General features: G+C 43.0%; 1 protein-coding gene across 1 annotated transcript in view; it reads left to right on the top strand.

The window, feature by feature from the left end:
* Positions 1-5,706: 5,706 nt before the first annotated feature.
* The window catches only part of slc12a5a (solute carrier family 12 member 5a), a 151,601-nt gene continuing 130,465 nt past the window's right edge, over positions 5,707-26,842 (top strand). Inside the window, exon 1 of the mRNA XM_055222141.1 lies at positions 5,707-5,917. Coding sequence (XP_055078116.1) covers positions 5,707-5,917 — 211 coding nt within the window. The remainder of the gene's footprint in view (positions 5,918-26,842) is intronic.

The raw sequence follows: 26,842 nt of genomic DNA, 5'->3' as shown, positions 1-26,842 counted from the left end.
AACTGTTCAACTCTATATGTACTATATCTGAATACAGGAAGAACATGCAAACTCCTCAGTGGTGTGGACTTAAACAACATCGTGCAAACTTCTGATTCAATGAGGGACAAAAGTGTAAAGAGACGTGGCATTACAGCATTATGGTTAAAAGTGTTAGTTTTTGTTGTTGTTTGTTTGATTTTTGCATTACAGGAGATAGGACCTTTACATTATTCGTCTTTGAGGTTATAAAATCTAAATATGTTGTGTCCAGAGCCTCCACAGAGCACCTCGACCTTCCACAGACGGAACAGAGGGCGTTCTCTCAGGTCGTGCCCTGACTGGGGGGATTTGGCGAGAAAACGTGGGGTCAAAGTCGTCTCTGTACGGGAAATCCAGCCCCAGTGTTTACTGTGAGGTTATTAAGCACAGAAAGACAAATAAATCTATATGATTATGTAATTATAAGTGGGAATTGAGTCTTGTTTGGGGCCGTGTGGACTTAAGTAGAACAACTCCCCTTCAACAAATAATGTTTTCAAATTCACTGTGGGAAAAAGTGGAAAAATAATACACAAAAAAGTATTTATTCATTCACCAACTGTTCAAGTTCTCCCTCTTAAAAAGATGAGAGGCCTGTAATTTTCAACATAGTTTCACTTCAACTATGAGGCAGAATGAGGGAAAAGAATCCAGGAAATCACATTCAAATCACAACGAATTAATCGGTAAATTCCTCAGTAAAATAAGTATTTGGTCAACTATGAAAAAGCAAGATCTGTGTCTCAGACCTGTACCTTCTTCTTTCAGAGGCTCCTCTGTCCTCCACTCGTTCTCTGTATTAATGGCCCCTGTTTGAACTCGTCCTCAGTATAAAAGACACATGTCCACAACCTCAAACAGTCAGACTCAAACTCCACTATGGACAAGACCAAAGAGCAAAGGAACCACAAACAAAACTGTAGACACCAGGCCCCGAACACTCAATCTGCAACAGGTAAGAGCTGGAGTCAACAAATCAACTGTGGAGCAAGTATTAGAAAATGGAACAAGACCAAGACCTGGGGCTCCACCAAGATCTGACCCCGTGGGGTCAAAATGACACAAGAACAAAGAGCAAAAACCCCAGAACCACACGACCGAGTGAATGACCTGCAGAGAGCTGGGACCAAAGTAACAAAGGGACCATCAGTAACACACTACACCACCAGGGACTCAAATCCTGCAGTGCCAGACGTGTCCCCTGATTAAGACGGGACATGTCCAGGCCCGTCTGAAGTTTGACAGAAGCATTTGGATGATCCAGAAGAGGATTGGGACAATGTCACATGGTCAGATCAAACCAAAATACAACTGTTTGTTAAAATTCAACTTGTCGAGTTTGAAGGAGAAAAAATACTGAGTTTCATCCAAAGAACATCAGACCTACTGTGAATCATGGGGGTGGAAACATCATGCTTTGGGGCTGTTTTTCTGCAAAGGGACCAGGACGACTGATCCATGTAAAGGAAAGAATGAACGGGGCCAAGTATCGTGAGATTTTGAGTGAAAACCTCCTTCCATCAGCGAGGACATTGAAGATGAAACGTGGCTGAGTCTTTCAGTGTGACAATGATCCAAACACATCGCCCGGGCAACGAAGGAGTGTTTGGGAGGAGGAGATCTGCAGGAGGAATGAGCCAAACTACAGCAACAGTGAAAACCTCTGGAGACAGAAAACGACCTGTCACTGCAACAAAGGGAATATAACAAAGTATGAGATGAACTTTTGTTATTGACCAAATACTTATTTTCCACCATAATTTGCAAATTAATTCTTTAAAAGTCAGACAGTGTGATTTTCTGGGTTCTTTTTTTTCTCATTCTGTCTCATAGTTGAAGTGAAACTATGATAAAAATGACAGATCTCTCTCATCTTTTATACTCTTTTGCTCCACTGTAAATATACTGCAGATCTTCTTAAAAAGGGCAGGATTTTGTCCAGTGTCTGATCAAAGTGAACAGTGATGCTCCAGACGTAACAGATGAGGGCGCTCTCTCAGCTCGTGCCCCGACTGTGGGGAGTGACGAGAAAATGATTTAAAACAAACAAGAACATGGGGTAAAAGTCGTCTCTGTACAGGAAATGTGTTTACTGTGAGGTTATTAAGAACAGACTGACAAAGATATCTATAAAATGATGTAAATAAAAGTCGTGTTTGGGGCCATGAGAGGAAACTGGTCAATGTGGAAGTAGAAAAAAACTCCCATTCAACAAAAAATGTATGTGAATTCACTGTGGTAAAACGTGGCAAAATAAAACACATTTACAAACATGAACTCTGCTCAACTTGATCAAAAGCAACAGAAATTAAAACACAAACATCATTAAAACACTAATCACCTCGTGGTCGTCGTGGACAAACTGTATTTGGTCTTTAAACATTCTGCTTTTTGTCTCACTCTTCAGATGTGAAGTACAAATCTGTTTCCTGTAACTGAAACATGACCACGGTCCACTTCCTCAGTGACAAAACCGTTTTGGTGTTTTTCAGAAAAGACTAAAGGAAACTTTCTTTTCTCTACATTCAAATGAAATATTTTTAACTTCTGCGAGAAATTAGTGAAGTGGGACCTAAACTTTACAGACACACTGCAGTATCAGGGACATGAGGGACGGAGCACAGACGTCCCACAGCTCGTCTGCAGGACCAGCTCCTCCTCACAGACTCTGGACGGGGGACAGACGGGCACGGGACATTTGTCTAAATACAAACAGATTTGATTTACTCATTATCATATCACAGGCCACAGTCTCCATTCTGCAGTGTCTCTGTTCAGACAAACTTCAGTGACCAAACCTCAGACAGGTCCCTGAGATGTCACGTCAGACACTGTGGCATAAACACATTTCACCAGGTCAGCAGGTCGTATTTACACAGGTCAGATCAGGGGTTTGTCCAGACGAGACATGAAGGACAAAACCATCCTCTGTGTCACTTGTGCAGTTGTCTGATGTGATGATGTGATGTTATAAATGTGATGATGTGATGTTATAAATGTGATGTTGTGATATTATAAATGTGATGTTGTGATATTATAAATGTGATGTTGTGATGTTATAAATGTGATGTTGTAAATGTGATGTTGTGTGTATTTGTAACAGATAAAACACTTCGACTTCACAGCAGCTGCTCTGTCTGGTGTTAAAGACTGAGCCGTGTGTCACACTTTCTCTGTAAGACGTTTATATAAAACATGTTTAAGGACACAAAGTCTATGATGTGATTTAATCTGCACATTCAGGACAGTGTAAACTCAGAGGCTGTTTTCTCAAAATACTTGTTCCTCACATGAAAACATAAACATCAGGCCCTAAAACAGACACACAACAAACGTTCAGATAAGAGCGAGATTTAACAGAAGGATCTGGATTTCTCTTACATTTATGTGCAGAAGAAGTTTCAAATGTGTGATCTTACTATTCTTACTCAAAATATATCACATTGTACCTAAAGAAAAGCCCATTCTGTTTGTAAAAAATACTCCACACATAAAGTCTGTATGAAACAGGTCAGAGGTCAGAGGTCGAGACACAGGAGGCGCGTCTGAAACAAACAAAACCTCTGCAGTTTCACACTGACTATGGTCAAATGTTCTGGATTTACTTTTTAAGACGTGCATCTTTACAGCAGTTTGTTTCTTGTGTTCTTCGTCCACAGAAACTGCAACAACTTGAACAACGTTGATTTTCTTTCAGGCCTGAGTCTTTCTTCATGTGAGGCTCCTGTGTCCTACGATGTGTTTGCTCCTGGACGCCTTGGAACTGGTGAAACATTGTCTTCTGCAGAACAGAGACAAGAAGATGTAACAGTGAATGTCATATTCAGTAAAAGTCTGTGCTGAAATAAAAGAAAAAGGAAATCTAGTATTTAAATGTGTTTACATTTGTGCTTCGATATTTGACTTGAATGTTTCTGATTCACATTTAAACTGTGGACAGGAGGCGTTATAATAGAACTGAGAAATATTAATTTAATATTAATATATGATCCTGAGGCGGCTCTTACAGCGGCTCTTAAAGCGGCTCACTTAACCATTTTTTTCACCCCTCACCAGCAGATGGCGCACAGAGACAATGGTCCAAACAGACTTTTCTCCCTGGAGATGATGTTGATCTTGTTTTGTTTTTATTGATCAAACTGACATTGTCCTTTAAGTTGAGCCTCTGCACAGACCTGGAGTCACTTTTATAAAGTACACAACATGAGGGTGTGTGTGTGTGTGTCTGTAGGAGGGTGTGTGTGGGGGTGTGTGTGTAGGTGTGTGTGTGTCTGTGTCTGTGTCTGTAGGGGTGTGTCGGTGTGTGTGGGGGTGTGTGTGTCTGTGTGTGTGGGGGTGTGTGTGTGTCTGTGTCTGTAGGGGTGTGTCGGTGTGTGTGGGGGTGTGTGTGTGTCTGTGTCTGTAGGTGTGTGTGGGGGTGTGTGTGTCTGTGTGTGTGGGTGTGTGTGTGTGTGTGTGTGTCTGTAGGAGGGGGTGTGTGGGGGTGTGTAGGTGTGTGTGTCGGGGTGTGTGTGTGTGTCTGTGTCTGTAGGGGTGTGTCGGGGTGTGTGTGGGGGTGTGTGTGTCTGTGTGTGTGGGTGTGTGTGTGTGTGTGTGTGTGTATACGTATCAACTAAAATCAACTCAAATGTATTTATTTTTTATTTATGTATTTATTTGTCTGGGACAGTGCATATTGATGAACAGACATGATTCAACATGAATATAAATACTCCAGATTAGAGCCAAAGGTTAATTTCCATCTGTTGTCCCAGGGGCAGGGGTCACAAAAGGGTCAAGTTAAAAATTGCACATTACATTACACTCACTGCACAGTTCCCATGGTTGCTCCATACAAAATGTTGCATATTCCAGTCATGACACAGTCTCCATTATTTCAGTTTGGCCCATTCAGGCATATTCTGAACCCACCCCCTTCATATTTTGTCCACACAGGCAAATATGTCTCTGTGGACAGTTCAGACCACACTGCTGCTTCTACAGGTGATGCATGTTTTTGGTTTGACCATAACCTCATCTGAGCTTTTAAAGAAGTGTCTGTGGGACATTCTCTCAGGGTTAGAGACTATTCCACTGGTTCCCCCCTTGGTCAGATTCATTCTGACCAAAGGTGGTCCGTCTGTGGGGTCACAGGTCACCTCTGGCGGTGGCTCGTGTGGTCGTTGCTAGATTGTCTTTATATTTAATGTCCTCCTTTAAAGGAGGTGGTCGAGGGAGTGAAGGACCTTATGAATTAGACAAGGAGGTTTTTGAGGTTGACCATGTTGTTAAAGTCCAAAAGTCTATGCTTTTTCAGAACGCACATCTGCACAGACGCACATCTGCACATCTGCGCAGGCGCAGATCTGCACAGGCGCACGTCTGCAGAGGCGCACATCTCTAAATGCGCACATATGTACAGGCGCACATCTGCACATCTGCGCAGGCGCACATCTGCACATCTCTAAATGCGCACACGTGGCTCCGGCGCTAGGACCCTGCGCCAGCTGCGCCACACACCGGTTGATGAGACGCTCGTCTCGAGCATCGCGCAGAATTAACGGAGGAACCGAGTCCTGCCACGAGTCTGTGTCTGTGTGAACTGACCACAGCCTCAGAGCGGACACCGGAGGCTCCGCCGGACACCGCAGAGGCCAAGAGTCTGACCGCGACAAAAGAAGCACCACCCGCACCACCCGCGCCACCATGAGCGGCCAGAGGTTCACTGTCTCCAAGAGCGGAGACGAGCAGCCCGCATCCATCCAGGGGGAGGTGAACCAGCTGTTTGAAGGAGACGACCCGCCCGGAACCAGCGACCGAGGAGAGCCGAGTGCAGCGGGAGGAGAGCCGCGAGAGCCGGGAGAGCCGCGAGGAGAGCCAGCTGCAGCCGGGGCCGAGGTGCTCGTGCTTGTCAAAGGTACAAATCACTGTGTCACCGGTAAATGCGCGGTTAGCAGCGGGCTATGAGCTAACACTGAACACTCCAGGACAGATGTGAGAGCGGAATGTGGAAAAGGCGCAAAGGGCACGGTCTGGGCACCGAACACGCGCAGTGAGTCCGCACAGGTGGTTGAGACGCCAGACTCAGACTGTGCGCTGTTTGTGCCGTTTCCAGTGGATCTGGGTCTTTCCTGGGATTAAACACGCTCCTCCTGCTGCTACTCATTTATTTTTGATTTGTGCTCGAGCCCAGTGCGTCTTAAAGGCGTCGGCACATGAGGCTGACCTCATCACTGGACACGCTGCATTTACAAACATCCTGATGGTTTTATGTTTTATCGCTGCTGTTTTTGATCATAAATGAGTGAGATTATAGGCCTTGAGTCCAGTCCATGTTCTCCACTCGTCCACTTCTCCTCTGTGACTCTCACTCACTTCTGTCTCTTTGTTTCTGTTTTTTTAACTGATCAAGTTTGAGACAATCATTGAAAATCTGTGTCTGATTTAACTCCAGACCAGGAGCTTCACCTGTGAGGATCATTTAAACAGTGAAGTGCAGAAGGTTCCAGTTTGTTCTGTTGTTCAAAGTCTTTCCTCTCCAGTGTTTTCCATCAGGTGATTTTAATTGAAAAAGTCTAATTACCGCGGCTTTATAATGAAGAGCACTCAGTTTCTCTCGTCTGTCTCGTTGTTGATGCTTTTTTCACATGGATTTATTAATTATTAGGTTTGTTTTGTTTTCAGGCTCAGGGTCCACGTTTCAGTTTGTCCATCGATTTGTGTCTGAATGAACCGTCTCTTTGTCTTTAACGCTGCAATAAGTCTGAAAATAAAGACCTAAAACTGAGACTAAGCCAGGACTAGATCAGAACTAAACCAGGACTAGATCAGAACTAAACCAGAACTAGATCAGAACTAAACCAGGACTAGATCAGAACTAAACCAGGACTAGATCAGAACTAAACCAGGACTAGATCAGAACTAAACCAGGACTAGATCAGAACTAAACCGGGTCTAAACCAGGTCTACATCAGTTCTAAACCAGGTCTAAACCAGGTCTAAACCAGGTCTAAACCAGGTCTAAACCAGGTCTACACCAGGTCTACACCGGGTCTACACCGGGTCTACACCGGGTCTACACCGGGTCTACACCGGGTCTACACCGGGTCTAAACCAGGTCTAAACCAGGTCTAAACCAGGTCTAAACCAGGTCTACATCAGGTCTAAACCAGGTCTAAACCAGGTCTAAACCAGGTCTAAACCAGGTCTAAACCAGGTCTAAACCAGGTCTAAACCAGGTCTACACCAGGTCTACACCAGGTCTACACCAGGTCTACACCAGGTCTACACCAGGTCTACACCAGGTCTACACCAGGTCTACACCAGGTCTAAACCAGGTCTAAACCAGGTCTAGATCAGGTCTAAACTCACCCTCACACACTTCTCTTGTGTTTTCCGTCTTCTTGCTGGACGGAGGTCACGGCGGTCTGGGTCTGGGTCTGGGTCTGGGTCTTGGTCTTGGTCTGGGTCTGGTGGACGCTCTTGTCACTACATCTATTTAATGGTCGTCATGGTGATGTCGAGCACTTGCTGATCTCCTGACGGCGGCGTGTTTCTCTGCAGGTTTGGCGTGTTCTGGGTGAAAATGACCCGTGTGTTTGGTCTGAGTCGGTGTCTGAGGGTTTTATTTTCTTTAACGTGCGGACGAGTCTTGCGTCGGAATAAACACTCGACCTGCAGGTGTTTGCTCGTTAGCATCGTTAGCGTCTGGATGGCACTTTTTATGAACCGCCTTGTTCCATGATTCCTCGGGTCCTTTTAATACATTCTTTAACACATTCTTCTGTCAGTGTTGTCTGATCTGATTGGTCCGTTTGGTTGTTGATGTTTGTTTTAATCCCTCAGGTCTGATCCAGAGCAAAAGACAAAGTTTAAATCTGTTGACAAATCGTAGGAGTGACGACGTTTGGCTGCACGTTTGTACTTTTGTTAAACGGAACCGACTGCATTTGACACAAACATTTGCACACACTTGTTTCAATCGTTTATATATTTAGTCTGGCCACTCATCCAAGTTTATCTCTAAACAAACACGAGTATGGAGTTGCACCCGTCACATCCTTGTTCTGTCGAGGCTTTTTTCTCTTGGCCCATTTTTTGATCCTATAATTTCACTCCATATTTCACGTAATAATAAAAGTGCAGTAGTTTTGTGTTACACTTTTCCAGACTCTCACATTCACGTCACAATCCTTCATTCATTCTGCTGTAGCTGCTCTGGTGTAGACTGAACACCACCTGCACTCACACACTCCAGTCGTACGAGGCCACGTGGGTGAAGTGTCTTGCCCGAGGACACAATAACAGTTTTGCCAATAGCTCCTCACTGTGGCGTCTGATATCGCCGCATTGGTTTCCTGTGCAAATACTAACCAAGCCCAGACTTTAGCGATCGCTTCAACACATATTGTATCATATTTCAAGTATTTTCTAACTGGTTGTGCTAAATTATATAAACTTTCGATCCATTATCTGTCTGTTCGTCATCGCCGAGTTTATTTTTTGCAGATTTAATGTGTTTTTGTTTTACCGTGGTCCCTCATTTATCGCGGGCGTTGCGTTCTAAGCCGTGACGACGTTTGGCTCCTGCTACAATTTGTCCATTTGACAGATTTAAACTTGGTCTTTTGCCTCATAATGTGACGCCTATTTTGAGTCGAGTGTTGTATTTTCAAACGTGTCCGTAGAGATGGAACGATATACAATAATATCACTAATCACAATAAAAAATGGCCGCAATTAATCGTTCGTGGCATTTTTAATAATCGTGATCATCGTCTTTACGGCTCCAGACTGACTCATGTTTCAGTTTCAATACAATGTTTAGATGTTAGTTCTGGTGTTTGTCCACAAGGGGGCGCTCTGTCATAGCAGTGAAACTCGTTAGCTTCTGTGCGTGTGGCTCGTGGGCAGTGGATCTGGATCCGGATGACTCCACACATTTATATCCTCCACTCAAGAAGGTGAAGTCTGATGTGTGGAATTATGGATTTGAAAAACAAGAACAACAAGACGAGCCACCGATCTGCAGAGTCTGAAGGAGAAAAGACTGAGACTTTGCTATTGCTAGGTTAGCGTTAGCGTTAGCGGAACAGCTGGGCCTTTCTCAGGTTGGCTCATGTGTTTTTTAAAGTCAAGAGTTTTATAAGTGACACATTTATTATTCATTCATTGTTTATTTCACTTGCAGCTAAAAAAAAACAATAAAAGTGATCGCTCAGACACCTGCAAATTGATGTTTTTAGAAACTGTAAACCTCGATTTAATAATTATTGTGATAAAATCTAGTCTAGTCTAGAGTCTAAATTTGACTATCGTCCCATCTCTACGTGTCAGTGGGTTTATTGCTTCAGGAAGTCAAAAGTGAAGTAATGAGCATTTGAGTGATACCCAACCCACTTAAAACTTAATAATAAACATGAAGTAATGAGAATTGCTTTTCACTTAATGAGGAAAACTGATCTACAGGTGTAAAAATCTGCCTCATTCAGTGTCATAACGTCCCACTCTGCACATAAACCCACATTTTAAACACAAATGTAAAAAAATAGTCCCTTTTTATGAAACTTTCTTCCATATTAACATTTCCCTTTTCTCTCCTGTCTCTCCGCTGCTGGGATACCATTAGTCGCTGCGTTTTTCTTTCGGAAAAGCTATTGATTTGTGATGGGCCTGGTCGTTAAATGCCATCGCTTCTGTACATCGTTCAACCTGCTGTTCCCTTTTCCGTCAAAGGAGAATCATCAGTGCAGTTTAAATCGATACGACTCACACAGTGTTGAGCGTCACCTTACACAGAGCACGTTCTGTATGTTCAATGTCTGTGCAGCTTCAACAAACGCCTCAATCTGATAAATGGAGCTGTGCAGACTGCGGTGGTGTAGTGTCGTGGAGAGGACACAAGAGGGCAGTCACGGCTTTACAATTTAAATCCACATTTCTAAAGCACATTTCTGGTCTGTTCAGCTGCAGGTACAACACAAACATCAACATCATCGTTAAACTGCATCATTTCATCTGCAGAAAACACATATTCTTATTTCTTGTTCTGTATAACCTGCAGATTCTACAAACAGGCTCTAAAATGTGTGGGATCTTTGTAGTTTAACCTTCTTTTCTCCAAACGTATTACTCCTCCTGGGTGTTTTAAATGTGAATTCAGATCCGACAGTGAATCGTCGTAAATCTAATCCCAGTGTCGTTTTAATCCTTGTGAGATTTTTGTTCACGGACTCCAGGGGCAGTGCAGCTTTTCTAATCATGAAATGGTCAATTTAACAACATAAATATTGGACAGTAAGAACAAAAAGTACAGTGTGAGCGATCGTCAAAGTCGTGTCAGTGAGAAGCTCTTGACCCACTGTGTGCTCAGATTTATCCTCTGTGCTCAGTTCTCTGGATTTTCTCTGGGTCGAGATGCTTCCCCCATCAACCTAAACATGCACAATCGACTAATCCTCCAGCTTAGTCCAGCCGTGGCGTCAGGGTCACTGGAGGATGGGTCAAATGTAGACGTGGACTGACCCTAAACTTGAAGTGTAGCAGCACCAGGAGTAAATCGATGTAGAGCCTGACGTCAGATGAGAATCAGAAGAACACGGCCTCCTTCATGTGTCCTGTGCACATGTGTCCTGTGCACATGTGTCCTGTGCACATGTGTCCTGTGCACATGTGTCCTGTGCACATGTGTCCTGTGCACATGTGTCCTGTGCACATGTGTCCTGTGCACATGTGGACAGGACACTTCACACGGGCGACAGTGGCTCAGTTGGTAGAGTGTTTGTCCACTGATCTGAAGGTTGGCAGTTTAAATCCCGCTCTCGACATAAACATCATTGGTTGAGTGATCAGATCCACTGATCCATAGGTTGGCGGTCAGATTCTAGCTCACACAGATGAATGCTGTCGTTGTGTCCTTGGGCAAGACACACCCATCTCGCCCTCAGTGTCTGCGTACACTGGTGTGTGAATGTGTGTGTGTGTGTGAGTGGTTCCTTGTTGTAAAGTGCTTTGAGTGCCTTGAAGGTGGAAAAGTGCTATAGAAAAATGTGTTTACACGTCTGAAAATAATCACAGGCTCATTCTGTCCTAAATCAACCCTTTCATACTTTTATGTTTAAACTCGGCCTTATTTGTTGTTAAATATATCGTTACATGTGGGAGGTGAGAAACAAATATCTCCAAAGCACAGACCTGATCCTGTCAACAGGGGGCGCTCGAGAGCTTTAACCCGAGCAGCATCTACTACATCACTTTTGATTCTCTGCCATGAGGGGGATCCGAGACTTACACAACAGTCTGCAAACTGTGTTGGCATTTGCATTTTCAGAATATTCCCAGTGAGCGTACAATCTGAGGCTGGGGGTGTGGCCTGTGTGAGGAGAAAAGTGGAGATAAAAGCTGCAGAAGCAGAGCTGCTTCAGCCCAGTGCTGTGGTTATGTAACAGTCTGCAAACGCATTCAGCTGCACTGTACACGCCGAACTCCAACACCGTCACTGTTTATACTAAACTGTTCTGTAAATCACAATGCATTCTGGGAGAAGAAGGGCTGGACAGTTGCATTACTGTGATTCAGCAGCGTGCGGTCACTTTTATGAGTCGACTCAGGCTGGATCAATACAGAGTCAAGGCCACTTTTTATACAAACTACATCGCGCAGTAGTAGATTTACTTTTTACTCACATTGAATGTTTTTATAGTACGACATTTTAGAGTCAGATTAGACAAACCTGGACCTGCTCAGACTGGTGCTCGTGTAACAGCCTCATGTGTCACAGACGTCACTTTAAACACAGCCCTGAGTTTGAACATCACACTCAGACGCAAATCAAAACCACGTGGAGCAGGTCCAGAACAGCCACATGTTCGTCCACAGATGTGTCATAGTCCTGTTATTCTTTTACTGTTGCTTCATAAACAGGTCACAGGTCAGAGGCTCCTGCCTGAACTCACGAGCTCACTGTTTGATTAAATGTCTGTATCACTAACATCTAATCACTAGAAACATGGAGCTAAAACAGAGCGATTGTTCGATATTTGTGTTGAAAGTTGCTCTGCGGTCGTCTCCTGCTGCACAAACACACGTCATAGAATCGTATCAGTCTGATTCCTCCAGATTCCCCCGTGGGCTTTATTCATCCTGTAAACCCCCCGTGTGTCCGGGGGTAAAAGTGCACGTTAAGAGTGTCTGACATGTCACATTTAATGAGACGTTTGGAGCCGCGGTGCTGCAGTCTGCTCAGTGTCCAGTAGGGTGTGCTAAAGACACTATGACACTTTAAACATGCTTCAAACTGACAGAAGTGAAATATAAAAACAGTCATGTGCTGTAAATACACACACGTACACATCGATACTATAAAGTACAGACGTTGTTACAGTAAACAACTGTTTACTAAAGGTAAATCACAGGCCTATATCAATTTTGCGTTCCTGGTTTTACAGTGTGGATTTGTGCAGAGGAGGAGGAGAAGTGTAAATATATAGAGTCTGGGACAGAGTGAAGGTCACAGTGAGAATTATACAAACTGACAAAGTCTCCCTCAGACACAGGACAGACCTCTGACTCAAACAGCAACGAGGAGAATCCAGAACCAGAGCAGAGAGTGTCAGTCTGTCAGAAACAAACTCAAACAATAATCAACAACATCCTCCTCAAATCAGACACAACAAAACCGTCTGAGGACGATGGAGCTGCAGAGACGTCAGGACAGATTTTCAGACACTTTGGTTTTGTTTTTTTTCCTCATATCAACAGAACCAGGGCAGAAGTGAACGTGACATTTAGCCTTTTATTTTTGGTAAATTTGGAATTTGTCTTTCATAGAGATACAGGGTGACAGAGTGAGACAGAGTGAGACAGAGTGAGACAGAGTGAGACAGAGTGAGACAGAGTGAGACAGAGTGAGACAGAGTGAGACAGAGTGATATGATTTGCCTTAGAGCTCCACCTGCTGACAGCAACAGGAATGAACCATTAAAAATGTCTTTTAGAAACGATTTAAGAAACACGTGTCCGTGTGTTTAACAGATGCTCAGACTCTGTTTTTTCACATTTATTTCGTCACAATCTGATGAAATGTGGGCGTGATCAGAGAAATCTGATCTTTAAAACGGACAAAAGAAACAAGTGACAAACATGAGAAGTACAGCTCCAGGTAGAGCCGTGTTTGTGACGAGGGAAAGTTCTAACAGAGCTACAAGTTTGAAAAGCATCGATATAAAATGATGCAAACTCAACCTAAAACACAAACATGTCACCACTTTAGGTCTTTATCTTGTGTTGCATTTTATTTTGTGAGAATATTCATATGTTACATATTTAGACACGTTTGCTGCAGTAGAACAAATCTCTCCAGTGCATTTCCGACATAACTCGAGCTCTAGTGGGACAAATATATTAGGTCAGTTTGATCATTTGTAGGACGTGTTGATGTAAAACCCTCCAGTTCAGAGAGAGGAGCCTGTTATTTTGGTCTGGTGTGGAGCAGTTTCTCCACTGAGGAAGCAGAGCGGCCAAACACACAGGTCACGTATCCCCATGGGGCTGGTTTTCAGGAACTACAGCAGACCTCCTGTCCCCTGGGACCTCCTCGCTGTTTTTGTCCTCAGTGCGTAGGACCAGTTTAGATCAGGGCTGTGATGGCTCCACTTAATCATTTGAAAAGGTGAGATGTACCAAGTAATTAGGTTTGAGTTGTGATACGAGGTGTTTTATTTCATTATATTTGTTCGAGAGTCTGACTTTACTGCAGAATAAACCAGACTTGGCCCTGGGCAGACTGGACCTCAGTGTCCACAGGTTGTGTGTGTGGCTGCACCTGAGTGCTTTACACACTCCATCACAATCAGCATACGCCACAGCTCTGCTGCAAAGGCACAGGGTCACTGCAGACCCCGTCCTCCTAAACGTTTCACTCCAGCAGGTTTCATGGTCTGGATGAATGTTCCACTGAAACGTCTGAGCTGAACACACACTTTAAGTGATTTTGTAAAATGAAGCTCGTCTTTGAGGAGGAGCAGTGTTGTTTGTTTGAGGGTCTCCCCTCTCCTCTTTGTCTTGTGTTTGTGCGTTTGTTGTTGTTTGTCGGGTGATTATTGTGAATCACAAAGAGGTGGTGAGGTTCAGGGAACACAGATCTATATTATATTCCCCTCAGTGGCATTTGCACCTCCACGTCTGTGTGAGCTCCTGTTCAGGGGCTCGTGGCTCCTGCACCGTGAGCCTCCTGCACCGTGAGCCTCCTGTACGAGCCTCCTGCTGCCTCCTCATTTGTCTGCGCAGCACGTGCTGATGTGGCCAGGTGAGCTGCACATTCTCTGCTCCAGGCTCCATCCGTCTCCATCGTGCGTCCGTCTGATTTGTTGCTAATGTCTCCTCTCCATCATCTCTAAGTGTGATTCTCACACACGGCACCTTTTCGGATCCTCTCCATTTTTAACACGTCTTTTTTCTGTTTGTGTTCTACGTTTCTTCAGCCCTGGGCGTCTTGCGTGTCTGGTGCACAAAATAGATGGCCAAATTCAGCGGCGTGTGAATGTGGTTGGCTGGCAGTGCTAATGGTGTGTGCAGGAGCAGATTTTGCATCTCGTGCTGTTAAAGAGGTGCGCTTTGTTTGAAACTGAAAATCTGGAAAGAGGAGTGAATACTGACGGACTGGAGCGCATCCATTAGCTCCTGAGATACACATTTTATTTCTGTCAGTGAAAAAGGAGTCACGTCTGTCATATCACATCTTACAAATCCACAGAATTACACTTAAACACATGAATATTTACATGTGCGGTTCTTTTAACTCGCTCTGCTCTCGCTGGGTTGTATTTAAACACCATCTGGTTTATTTGTGGCAGTTTTCGACGATATTACAATTTTGTGTCACGATTATCATGGCCAAAATAATTGCAAAAAATTGTTGATAGTTTAAAGAAAATCTGTGTGAATAAGTAGAATTTTATTGTTATTAATAAGTTCCCTGTTTGAACAACTTTTATATAATTGTCTTTGTTATCAGTGAAAACAAGTACGATCTAACTGTGAATATCATGAATAAACAGGGCGGTCGACACAAATTTGGGTCAAGAAGAGTCACAGTTCTGGGCCCCCTAAGACCCTGGGGCCCGGGACAACAGCCCCGTTTGTCCCCGCTCTGTCGACGCCCCTGTGGAGAAGTATTTTTTCCTGCACATTCTGGACGTATAAAGACATTTATCTTTGTTGGCGATTATCACGATTATATAAAGTATCTCACAAATGATTATCCTCGACCCTTTTTATCACGATAAACCATATTTTTGTGTATCGCCCCGTCCTTAGTCTTATCATTTGCTGAAAACTTTCCCCGTTTATGACTCTCCAGTGCACTGTAGTCTGTATATTTAGAATCTGATAACTGTCTCTGCTCTTTTGTGACGTTTTATTCTTTGGCGTAGGCTCATTTAGTCCTACTTTTTAGTTCTCACTGCCTGCGAAGACAACTCCTGCTCTATAATCCTGCATTTAGGTCATGATTAACATCCACACATTGAAGACACGTTTGTATAATCCCGTTTCTGCCACCGCTGCTGGTCTCGGGGCTAAAGCTGCAGAGATGGTGCATGGTGTTGCTTCTTTTCATGTCCGGCTCTTTCATGTCTTCATCCTCTGATACGTTGGTGCCATTGCTGTTGCCCCCTGTATTTTGGACGAGGCTCTCCCCTCTCCCCCTCTCTGTCTTCTCTCCGTGTGCTTAAACAGACTCTCTCCTCTTAGTTTTGGTGCATTGCAGAGGCTCCACTACCACATCGGAGGCATCGGAGGCACAACAGCCTTGGCAGTCGAGGTCTCCCTTCCCTGCGCTCTTTTACGTGACTCTGTGGTATTTGCTCTGCGCTGTGGACTATTTGCATTTAGGCCTTTGCATTATTTAAATGACCTGTTGTTTCATCAAAGAATTCATCAAATTCATATTAGAATTCCAATAAAGTGGGACAAACGAGGTCAAAAGTTCCACGCCGTATGATTTACTTTGCTGTTTCATTTTGCATCTGGACTGTTCTGTTCATGATTGTGCAGAAAAAGAACAGCGTAACCCGACTGTTATGCAACCTGTGTCTGTTTAGTTTAGTTAGTCTGATTCTTTGCCATGTCTCAGGTGACCGTTTCAAGCCGTCGACCCAAACATGGACATTTTCATGAAACGTAAATGCAGCAGTTGGTCTGAGTTTGCATCGTCCAATCAAAGTATGAGCCGTCTCCTTTTGGCACAATCTAGAGGAAAGATCCAATATTAAAATTCCTGGCAGCCTCTGCAGAGACTTTAGGGAAATGTGGGGAAAACGGCAAATAATAGCAACGTTATAAAAGTTTAACATTGAGCACTAAAGCCACAAGTCGCTGGCTGCAACAAAACGGCCTGGTGCAGGACAAAAAGGACAGAAGTGACAAATCTGACACTGAAATGCTCTGTGGAGGATCTCACAGCCTCATCACATCGTCTTTTCAAACAAAATCAAGTGGCAGTTCAGTCACATCTAAGGAAGTTCAACGGACTAAACCAGGGGTGTCCAAACTACGGCCTGAGGACCAAATGCGGCCCTCAGACCAGTTTTTATTGGCCCTCAGACCTTCTTTTTTATGGCAAATTTGAGTAATAACCTAAATTACATCACATTTCATTGTCACACAGACCTAAACTTAACATTTAAACCCTTATTTAAAGTATAAAGTCAAAACTATGTTAAATCCCGTCTGAATCCTCCACTGTATTGATCACTGTCGAATATTTTTCAAGATGTGTCCCTCGGTTTGTGCACCTCTGGACTAAACTATTCACACATACTCCACGATTAAAGTGGATTATTCCAGACAGTAACGAGGCAGTGACAGTTTGGACGAGCGCTCAAACAAATCTATTTACCTAAAATCAATGTGCCATAGACATAAAAATAATAATAAAAAAGTGGATTTGCTCGCAGGTTTCCAAAACTCAAACCAGTTTATGATGAATCGTTCACATTTGTAAGAAAAACACATCCATAGATCTTTGCAGCACCGGTGTTTTTTGTTTTTTTCTGTGTTTTTTGTGTGTCATCTATCACAGCTAAACGGAGCGGAGGACACTGCAGGTGGCCACTGACATAGTTTCAGCATCAGTCCCGCACATGGCAGCTCTGATTAAACATATATTTGATGAGGGATTTTTCTGCGGCGTTATAAAACCCAGCTGGGCAACGCAACAGATCGGCATTGTGGTAACGGCGTCTCATCTTTCAACAGCTTTGTCCTGTATTATTCAAGACCATTGTATAACATATTCACACGGTTGGCTCGGGGCTTCTCAGTCAGATCTGTGCGAGGGACACTGGGTAATTGGGGATTGTAAAGAGCCAGCAGCACGTCGGCTCTTAAAGGACCACGAGTGTCGGGGATTCTCGTGCTTCTGTGTTTTTAAAATATAAAAAAAACTGCATTTGGATTTGAAGATTCTCACAGGGGCTGATACAGAATCTGTTTTACTCCTCGAGATCCGACCAAACTGCTAATCTCTTGCACCAAAAGTGAAAGAATTTACCAGTTTTTCCAAGAGCTTGATTGCCATTTTTGCTGTTATTGGAACAAAAACGATTAGCATTTCTGATTAGACTTGTAATACATGTTTATAAAAGAGAAGGAGCTGATAAACCACTGCAAGACTCCAGGGTTTGTAGACGTCTGAACTACATGAACGGACCGGATGTTTTGTTTCGATTGGGCTTTATTATTGTAAAAAAGTATTAGTTCCTCCGTTTGACAAATGTTCCATGTTTAATAAGAAGCCGTTTCTTCTTGTGCTAAGCTCGTTGACGGCGCACCAGCCCCCTCTCCAGCTCAGAGGGATACAGGATTGGCGGAGATGAAGCCAGTGTGAAGCTCCCCTCCTTATAATCCAAGCTATTTGAGGAGAACACACCCACTAGAAAAGCCCAAAGCTCAGCCAGTGATTTAGAATTCCATGTATATGTTACGTAACGCCTTTGTCTTTCATGCTTGAACTCCACTCAGGCGCAGGCATAGTTTATTAATGAAAGGGAATGCATGATTGGGACGTGGCACTCTCTCTGTGTGTGAACAAAGCTGTGTGTGTGTGTGTGTGGTGTGTGTGGGGTGTGTGTGTGGTGTGTGTGTGGTGTGTGTGTGGTGTGTGTGTGTGGTGTGTGTGTGTGTGTGTGTGTGTGTGTGTGTGTGTGTGTGTGTGTGTGGCGTGTGTGTGTGGTGCGTGTGGTGTGTGTGTGGTGTGTGTCCTGCTCACGTGTGTGTGTGTGTGATGTTCCAGGGGAGGAGAGGGTGGGTTTCCCTCTCGTTTGACGTGAGGTGCATGACAACACGACCACCCACCGCCACCAAAGGTCACGGTCTGTGTCCCCTGAAGAACAGATAAATGCCGCTCACAGTTTGCACGATTATTCACTTATGCTGCGTGACATATGTGTCATGTGACGCGTCTGATCGACAGCTAACGGCGCTAACGGCGCCAACGCCGCACGAGGCGACATGGGTCAACGTGGACGTCTCACTGGAACAAAGAGTTTAGTGTAAATATGGAACAGGTTTAATAAACTCCAGTGCGGTGTTTGTGTCACATGATCATGTGGCTGCTGTTTTTACCACATTTGAAATAGATTAAATATTATGTTGACTCCAGGATTGACTCCATTCTTCTTCTTGCTCTTCTTGTTCTTGTTCTTCTTTCTCTTCTTGTTCTTCTTGCTCTTCTTCTTCTTTCTCTTCTTCTTCCTTTTCTTCTTGCTCTTTTTCTTCTTCTGATTATTCTTATTATTTATAATCTCATCGATTGGTGACAGGCCCCTGTTTATTTGACCTTTAATGATTTTGTTTGTTTTGTTTATTTCTTGTCTGATTTTCGTTACAGATTTTATTTATTATGAAGCTCTAATCTTCACCAAATGATATAAAGCCGTTGGAAAGTGTCTAATTAAATTCTAAACGCAAATAAATGAGCCGTGGAAACCTCCACAAACTAATGACCAAAGCTATTAGTGAAAACCATGTATTTAAGTCATTTTGTTCAGATACTAGTCATTTAAATCTAGTTTTTAATGTTTGAAGACTGAGGGTTAACGTGGGACTGGGGGCGATAGACAAAATGTAATGTAATATATATTTATTTTATTATCCTGATCATGATATTCAAATATTAAAGCAATCTGTGTGTAATTGTGCCAAAACGTCCCTGAAAATGTCTTGGTTTTGTGTTGAAAATTCAACACAAAAATGCTTAAACATCACATTATAGCCAAGATACTGTGATGTTTGGAAGATTCTATTGCACATTTCCATTTTTTTCTTTATTTTTAAGACTATATACTAGTCACGATAACACAATACACTGCGATAAACGATAATATTCAAACTACTTTATGCCACTAACACAAGATAATCCCAGAAAACCATTTTTAAATCGTTATCATTAAAAGGCCTGAGCTGCAGCAAATTAACAGCAAAATGAAGCAATATTTAACCAGAACAGTGACTTATTCAACCCTCTACAGCTCAAATCTTATCGTATTACAACAAAAATACCCCAGATCTCCTCAGTTTTACAAAGAATCTGCTCCACGATCAGTTTTGAGCCTTAAAATACATTTGTACGTCGATATAGTGATTATCCCGACAAACCACTTCTGAATCTCCACCTCTGGACTGGATCTTCAGCACTTTACCCGTCTGATCGCTCGTACAACTCTCTCCATTTAAAGCAGATCTTTTACACTTTATTTTCCATCGTCTCAGCGTCGCTTAAGCCACGCCCCTCGCGCCTCTTTACCCAGACGTTTACGTGTGGACGGCGTGGGGTCAGTGTTATCTGCCCCGTTGAAGCTCAGATATGGCGGCTCGTCTTATCCAACATGGGATTTAATTGAAATTGATTTTCTTTCCAGTATTGCTGCTGTAATGTCGGCCATGTTGTGTATATCTGTAAATCTTCCTTTGCATGCTAGTGCCTTCTGCAGCTTCACCACTAAAAACTCACTGTGGAGAATATCGGCGTGTTTAACATTTATCCACTTTCATAGATTAAATTCTGTGTAAAAAGCTCCGTCGGTTTGGGGTGTTTCAATATTTATACACAAACTGATACTAAAACTAGATATTTTTAGTAACAATATTTCAATATCACACAAGTAATGTCAAAATTGAACGTTTCTTGATATTTTTTTTACATTATTCTCTGTTTTTGTCTGTCAAACCCCTCACCACACACTTTATACACTTTTCTCACACAGGCGTTAACATTTTCTCACATTTCTCTCTCGTTTAAACTCTCTCAAAGTTCAAACCTTCGTAGGCGTCTTTGTCGGTGCAGAACGTTTCATCGACATTGTGGGTTTTGTCGGGGAGAAAACAAATTGCAAACGTACAGCACTTCAGAGTCACACTGAGATCCAACGTTTATGTAAATTTGTCTGAACACATTCTGTACTGGACAGGAGACACGGCACGGAGGAGACTGATGGACAATGGTCTACAGTCCAACAGCCAATCAGGACGCAGGACACAATGGTCTACAGTCCAACAGCCAATCAGGACGCACGACACAATGGTCTACAATCCAACAGCCAATCAGGACGCACGACACAATGCACGTTCATATAAAAAAACATATAAAATTGCACAAAAAAAAATCCACGAAACCGCGAGACCACAAAAGTTGAACCGCGATATAGCGAGAAACAACTTTATATGTTTTTTTCTTCATTTTTATGCATTTTTTGGCTGGTGCGACTTAAATACGGTAACTCTAAAACCACAAAGTAAAAGAAAAATGTAAGTTGGTGTCTAGTATCGAGTCTTTTCCTTATGATCAAAGACGAGTAACGACTTTGTGAAACCGCTGCGTCTGTGTCAGGCTGTTTAAACGTCACGGGCATCACTTATAGTATCATCTCTCTCTTCACACTTTGCTTTATGTATTGTGTCCGACTGCTCGGCCGTTCTCGTGTTTATTCTCTCTTTATGTAGGTGGTACGAGTGGGAAATAGTGTGTGCGGTGCCAGTGTGACGAGGCTGTGGAGCGTGTGGAGGCCTGTGCTTCCATATTAGACTCATGTCCAAAGGGGCTAATGCCACTTTAACCCCATCCTCCTTTTTAACAGAGATTTTACAGCCTCCTCTGTGTCACACGCCTCTAAACACACGTCCAAACTCCAGATTTGAGCGCCGGGTGCAGCTGTGAAGGCGTGCGTTCTCCCTGATGCATCAACGAGCTGCAGAGAAGGAAAAAAAAAACCCTCTTTATTGACAAAGACGTCATCAGCTCTAAGCGCCATCGGAGCACTGAACTATGGATTTGTCCATTCACTCCGGACAGTCTCGATAGTGCCCCGGCATTTTATATTCTTGTTCTTTTAAGAGCCTTTGGGGAGAGGAAAAGTCTATATGAGATGCACATTTCCATCTCTGTTTTCGGGCGAGAGAATACAGCAGCATCAACGTCACTGTGCGCTATTATTAGAAGGAGCTAGGATTCCAGGAAGTCAATGCTAGCTTAGTTTAGCTTCAATAAAAGACGTTTTACTAATGATCATATTTGCAGGACAAGCTTTAGCATTATTTAGAGGGTGGATGCAGCTGATCGTAAGACTTAAGACTATTTTTAAATGAATTAATCACCTTTTTTAGAAGCACTGACGCATTTGATGCAGTAGAACCGATATTTCTATGGTTTTAATGTTTAGCAGTTTCATTTTGCACATGTTTTACTCATTGCATTTGACCCAAAGAGACAAAATTCTAATCTAAATTGTGTCTTTTTAGCCGTCCGTGTGAAACCAAAACCTCATCTATGTTTGGTTTTGCTCCGTGTTCGTTTATCACACAAATCATCCAGGTCAAATCCGTTGCACGATACTGAATATGTTTTTAAAAGATGCTGTTGTCTCACCTCAGACCTCCTCCTCATACGTCCCATAAGACTCATTTATTATCCCTCGACAAAGTTAATTATTGGCAGATTAATTAGCCACACTAAACACTGTGCTGCTAAACTCTCCATACCAAACTGACTTGGACACCGGCACTTACAACTCAAAATAATTTCGTTTACTTTTCCCATGCGGCGCCATAAGAGGCTTATGTGTTCGCCAAACATTGATTGTATATTCTCCTCTGACATGTGCATGCTGTGATGGTCATGGTTGTAATCCTGTTGGCTAAATATGCTTAGCTGTGAAAGCAGATTAAGACGAGGCTTGTGTTTTCTTGATATTCCCATTGGCCTGTCGATGTGAGAGCTTCAAAACATTTGTCCGGAGATGATGACCTGAAGCTGCACTTACACCTGAAGGCCGCGAAGAGTAGACGGAATTGGGCTGGAAAACATGAGCGGACGAACCTCTGACCCTCGAGTCTGCAGCCACGACAAAATGGAAATGTGACGTGATTAAACATCGAGTGAAAGGACATTTAAGGAGTTGTTGTTTATGTATATGATACCAAAAATATCAGTTTTCTTGGAGCTAGATCACCATTTAGATTTTATTTTGGCGTGTTGCTACGTCCGACAACCAATGCCAATATCAGTATTTAGCTTAGTCCACAAATGTATCTTAAAACAATGTAAAGATCTCAAACTACAGCTGTAAAAACTCATAAAAATATCTCTGATTCCTCTTCAGCGTGCAGCTTGGTGTTTTTTAGGTGACCATTTCATGAAGTCGTTGTGTTATCATCACACGTTTCAGATTTATCCTTAGATTGTGTTAAAGTACACAAATGTACTTAAACGTATTCAACTCCAAGGAGACGAGCAGCTGACGCCATGAAGCCAAGTAGCAGTGGGTCAGATCTGTGCAGATGCAACTGCTCGGACAGTAAGGAGGCGTTTAATTTCAATAAAGAAAGATGAAATTTAAAAGTATAAGAACATAAACAAAGTAATGTGTCGAGAGAGCAGCTCAGGACCACAGTCTGCTGTACATCTCCATCTCAAAGACACTAAACACTCCATCTTCGAACACGAAATGGGGCCTTCAAAATCATCTATAACTCCATCCTCAGACCCAAAGCAAACAAAGGAAACAAAGAGAACAGAGCTAGTCAGTAGACCATTAGTCCTTTAAGAACTGAGCACGTTATCGACCGTTGTAGCTCTTTTTTTGGCCATAAAAATCACGTTAAAGGAAGTATCAGCTTGTACTTTTGCCTTTTTTCACACAACTCCCTCTATTTTACACATCCATCCTTATTTTTCCTTTCGCGCTCTGATTGATCTTTAAATATGTTACTGTCATTGCGTTGTCCCTTAAAGAGCTCCACGCCTGTTTTGAGACGCCGTTTGCATTTACGTGATCGCACAATCGGTTGCGGAGTTACGGAAACGGAAAGTCTGCGAACTATAACCGCTTTTAGAACACATGTGTCAACTCAAGGCCCCCGGGCTAAATGTGGCCCCCCACGTCATTTCATGTGGCCCACAAGATAAATTAAAAGTTTTGACTGTCTAAAAATGTCAGTTTATCAGGAGATACTCAGTTATACAGCCAAATTTTTACATCTATGGAAATGTATATGTAATATTTGTAACTCAAATAAGAAATAAACACAGAGACACTTAATGAACGAGTTAAAAAAGTGGTTTATTTACATTACACGTGGCCCTTTGAGAGTGAGCGTTTTGCTGATGTGGCCCTCGGTGAAAATGTGTTTGACGCTCCTGTTTTAGATGTAACTTCCCCTTTAAATGTGACCGTCCTGTACAAACTATAGCTTTGATTTGTAAACCTTTGCCGTCCTTCGTTGTTTCTTTTCATGAATAAGGTATAAGACGTCTCCTGTCGACGCACACATCACAGCTCTGCATCAGTGGGATAATAAGGTGATGTACCGCTGCTTTGTGAATAGCCCTTACACCGCCGTAAGTCCATGTAAATCCTAATACAGAGAAAGACATAAACCCCACTGAGTTATAACAGCGGCGCCGCCCGTCGAGGTGCCGCGTGTAAATACTCTTTATATCGCTGTACATATGTGTGTGCGAGTCAGACGTGCGCAGACTTGTAATTATGAAAGTTAGCGTTTAGCCAGTCGCCGTAAACAATAATCAAGTAGAAGGAAATTGCCAAGTCCCAACCGCCTGGATTATTATCATTTACAGGAGGAGCTACATGCTAAAAAACAGCGCGGAAAATCGTTTATTCACAGTAATGAATAATGCATAACGACAATAGAGCTGTTCAATATTATGAAACGAGCGTGCGGTAAGTGGAAAATTGCTTGTAGACGACGCCGCCACGAGTCGCACGCAAAAAATTGGCAGTTCCAAAGCCTTGGTAAGACAATTAGCATCATGCATAAAAGCTCAAAATGAAACAACCGAGTTAAATCTGACCTTTTTTAGCTAAAACGGAGACGGGAGCGTGGACTAAAAGAGCCAGAACCCGAGCGCTGGGCATCACCGCGCGACAGGCAGCCAAGCACAAGACGCCAGTTTGATGAACGCACCAGGAAATCAAGAGCTCTGGACGGTTTAGACGATATAATTCTTCAGCCTCTGGCAAACAAGATGATAAATGTAGTGGTAATGTTTAATATGAATATAAAGTTTTGTCAGATGGAACCGCCGTAACATCAAGTTCTTTATTATGGTTGATCTATGACGCAGATATAAATAAATAAATGTAAAAACACGTGTAATATAATGTGCCAGCTTCAGTAATATTCATTCATCACCTGATTTTATGGCTGTTCAGGTCAGGACTGTTCAGTGTAAACAACAGTGTCCAGATACTCAGCGTTAACAGTTTGACAATGAGTAATTCTACGAGAGTTTTGCCGTTAAAGTATGTTCCTACAAAAATAATAGCACAGAGAAATGTAAATATTAGTTAAAATACAGTTGTTCCTCGTTATATCGCGGTTCATCTCGCTGTTTTGTGGATTTTTTTGTGCTTTTTTTGCATGTTTTTTTTACAGCATATGAACGTACATCATGTTCTGTGTCCTGATTGGCTAAGTAAGGTGTTTAGGTGACTATATTTTCCACTTTTTTTCATAGTTTGGCCGAGGATGCGACTTATTTCTTCATTATCATGCGTTTTTTTTTGGCTGGTGCGACTCGTACTCCGGAAAATTCAGCACATAAACGTTGGATCTCAGTGTGACTCTGAAGTGCTGTACGTTTGCACTTTGTTTTCTCCCCGACAAAACCCACAATGTCGATGAAACGTTCTGCACCGACAAAGACGCCTACGAAGGTTTGAACTTTGAGAGAGTTTAAACGAGAGAGAAATGTGAGAAAATGTTAACGCCTGTGTGAGAAAAGTGTATAAAGTGTGTGGTGAGGGGTTTTACAGACAAAAACAGAGAGAATAATGTAAAAAATAAAGATGATACTTCGTGGATTTCGTCTATTGTGGGTTATTTTTAGAACATAAACCAGGGACCAGTGTATTGCCAAAAAGCAGATTTGATTCTGATTTTGATTCCGATCAAACCCAAATGTTAAATGTCGCTGAACTTCTATTTCACCCTCGGATAAAGGCGGCGCTCGCCAATACATATCTGATTATCCCCAAATCTCTGTGGCAAATTGAGTTGAAGTCAAATGCTAATGTTTCATTTTGATCTGATCGCATCAAGCTCAGTAAAAGCCCAGACTCGGAGGCTTGTGTAAAATCCGTCAGACCGACTCTTTCAGCACGAACAGATGAACTGCAGCCGCGCTCATTCACCAGGACAGAACAAACGATTCATCTGCTGTGCCCTTTTTACACGTGCAACACCGAGACACAAACCGGAGGAAGGAGCACGAGGAAAAAAAAAGGAAGCAAAGAGAAAACAAGACTGGCAGACGCACCGCTCTCTATATTGGACAGAAGTGCTGTTGCCATAGTAACCGGCAGCCCTCAAACGGTATTTGGAGCACTGAGCGGAATTACTGCCTCGGATTTGATGTTCGGTCCACATCTGGGGTCAGCTAATATGGCACTACGAGCCCAGCCCACCGGCGAACGGCCAAAATCCCATGTTTCACTAAACGGGACGAGGGCTGGCCCCAGGTTACAGCGACCGCACACACACACACACACACACACACACACACACACGACTGCGACACAACGCTGCAGCTCTGAACGCACCTTTTATCGGCTCTTCTTCGCTGGATGTGGAATTCAAGGGCGCGGGCTTTCAGTGGAAACAAAGCGCCTACAGTTGTTTAGTGTTTGCCCTGATCAAAGTCCACAGAGGCCAATTCACCCACTTAACAACACACAGAGCATTGATTTACACTAGAAAAAGAGGCGGCTCTAAACAGGCCGTTAGTGCGCGCTGGGATTATCTGCGACGCTAAGAACGTGGAAACGATACGGCCGGTTTCTCCGAGCGTTTGGGTTCGTTACAGTCGCATTGATAGAACAGACTTTTGTTCCAGACAAATACAGTAAAGTGAAGGTTTAACACTTTTAATACGAACGATCGGTCGCTCTTGGCTGTGGGAAGATACAAACTCTGCTTTTTGGTGCTTTTTTGGGGTTGATGGTGTTTTGCCCATGGGCACGATGGCACCGTGTCAGTAAAACCTAAAAAAGCTCGTCTCAAGATATTTTTTTGAATGAATTAATCACCTTTTATTTAAACATTGCACTGTAGGTTTGTCAAAAAAATGAGACCCAAACTAAAACTGTCATTTCATATTATCAAGTTTCAGAATCAGTCCTGGAAAAAAAACAAAAAAACAAAACAAAAATAAAACACCAACGGGACAGAACTGAACCTTTCCTTTCCTGAAAACTCCTGCCCCAGTGTTTGACTCTTTGGATGACGCTCTGTTGAGTCTGCAGTTTTGTAATTTAATTTTATCAAC

The sequence above is a fragment of the Periophthalmus magnuspinnatus genome, chromosome 5 (genome assembly GCF_009829125.3).
Source record: "Periophthalmus magnuspinnatus isolate fPerMag1 chromosome 5, fPerMag1.2.pri, whole genome shotgun sequence".
Taxonomy (NCBI): Eukaryota; Metazoa; Chordata; class Actinopteri; order Gobiiformes; family Gobiidae; genus Periophthalmus; species Periophthalmus magnuspinnatus.
This window is presented reverse-complemented; position numbering and strand designations above follow the sequence as displayed.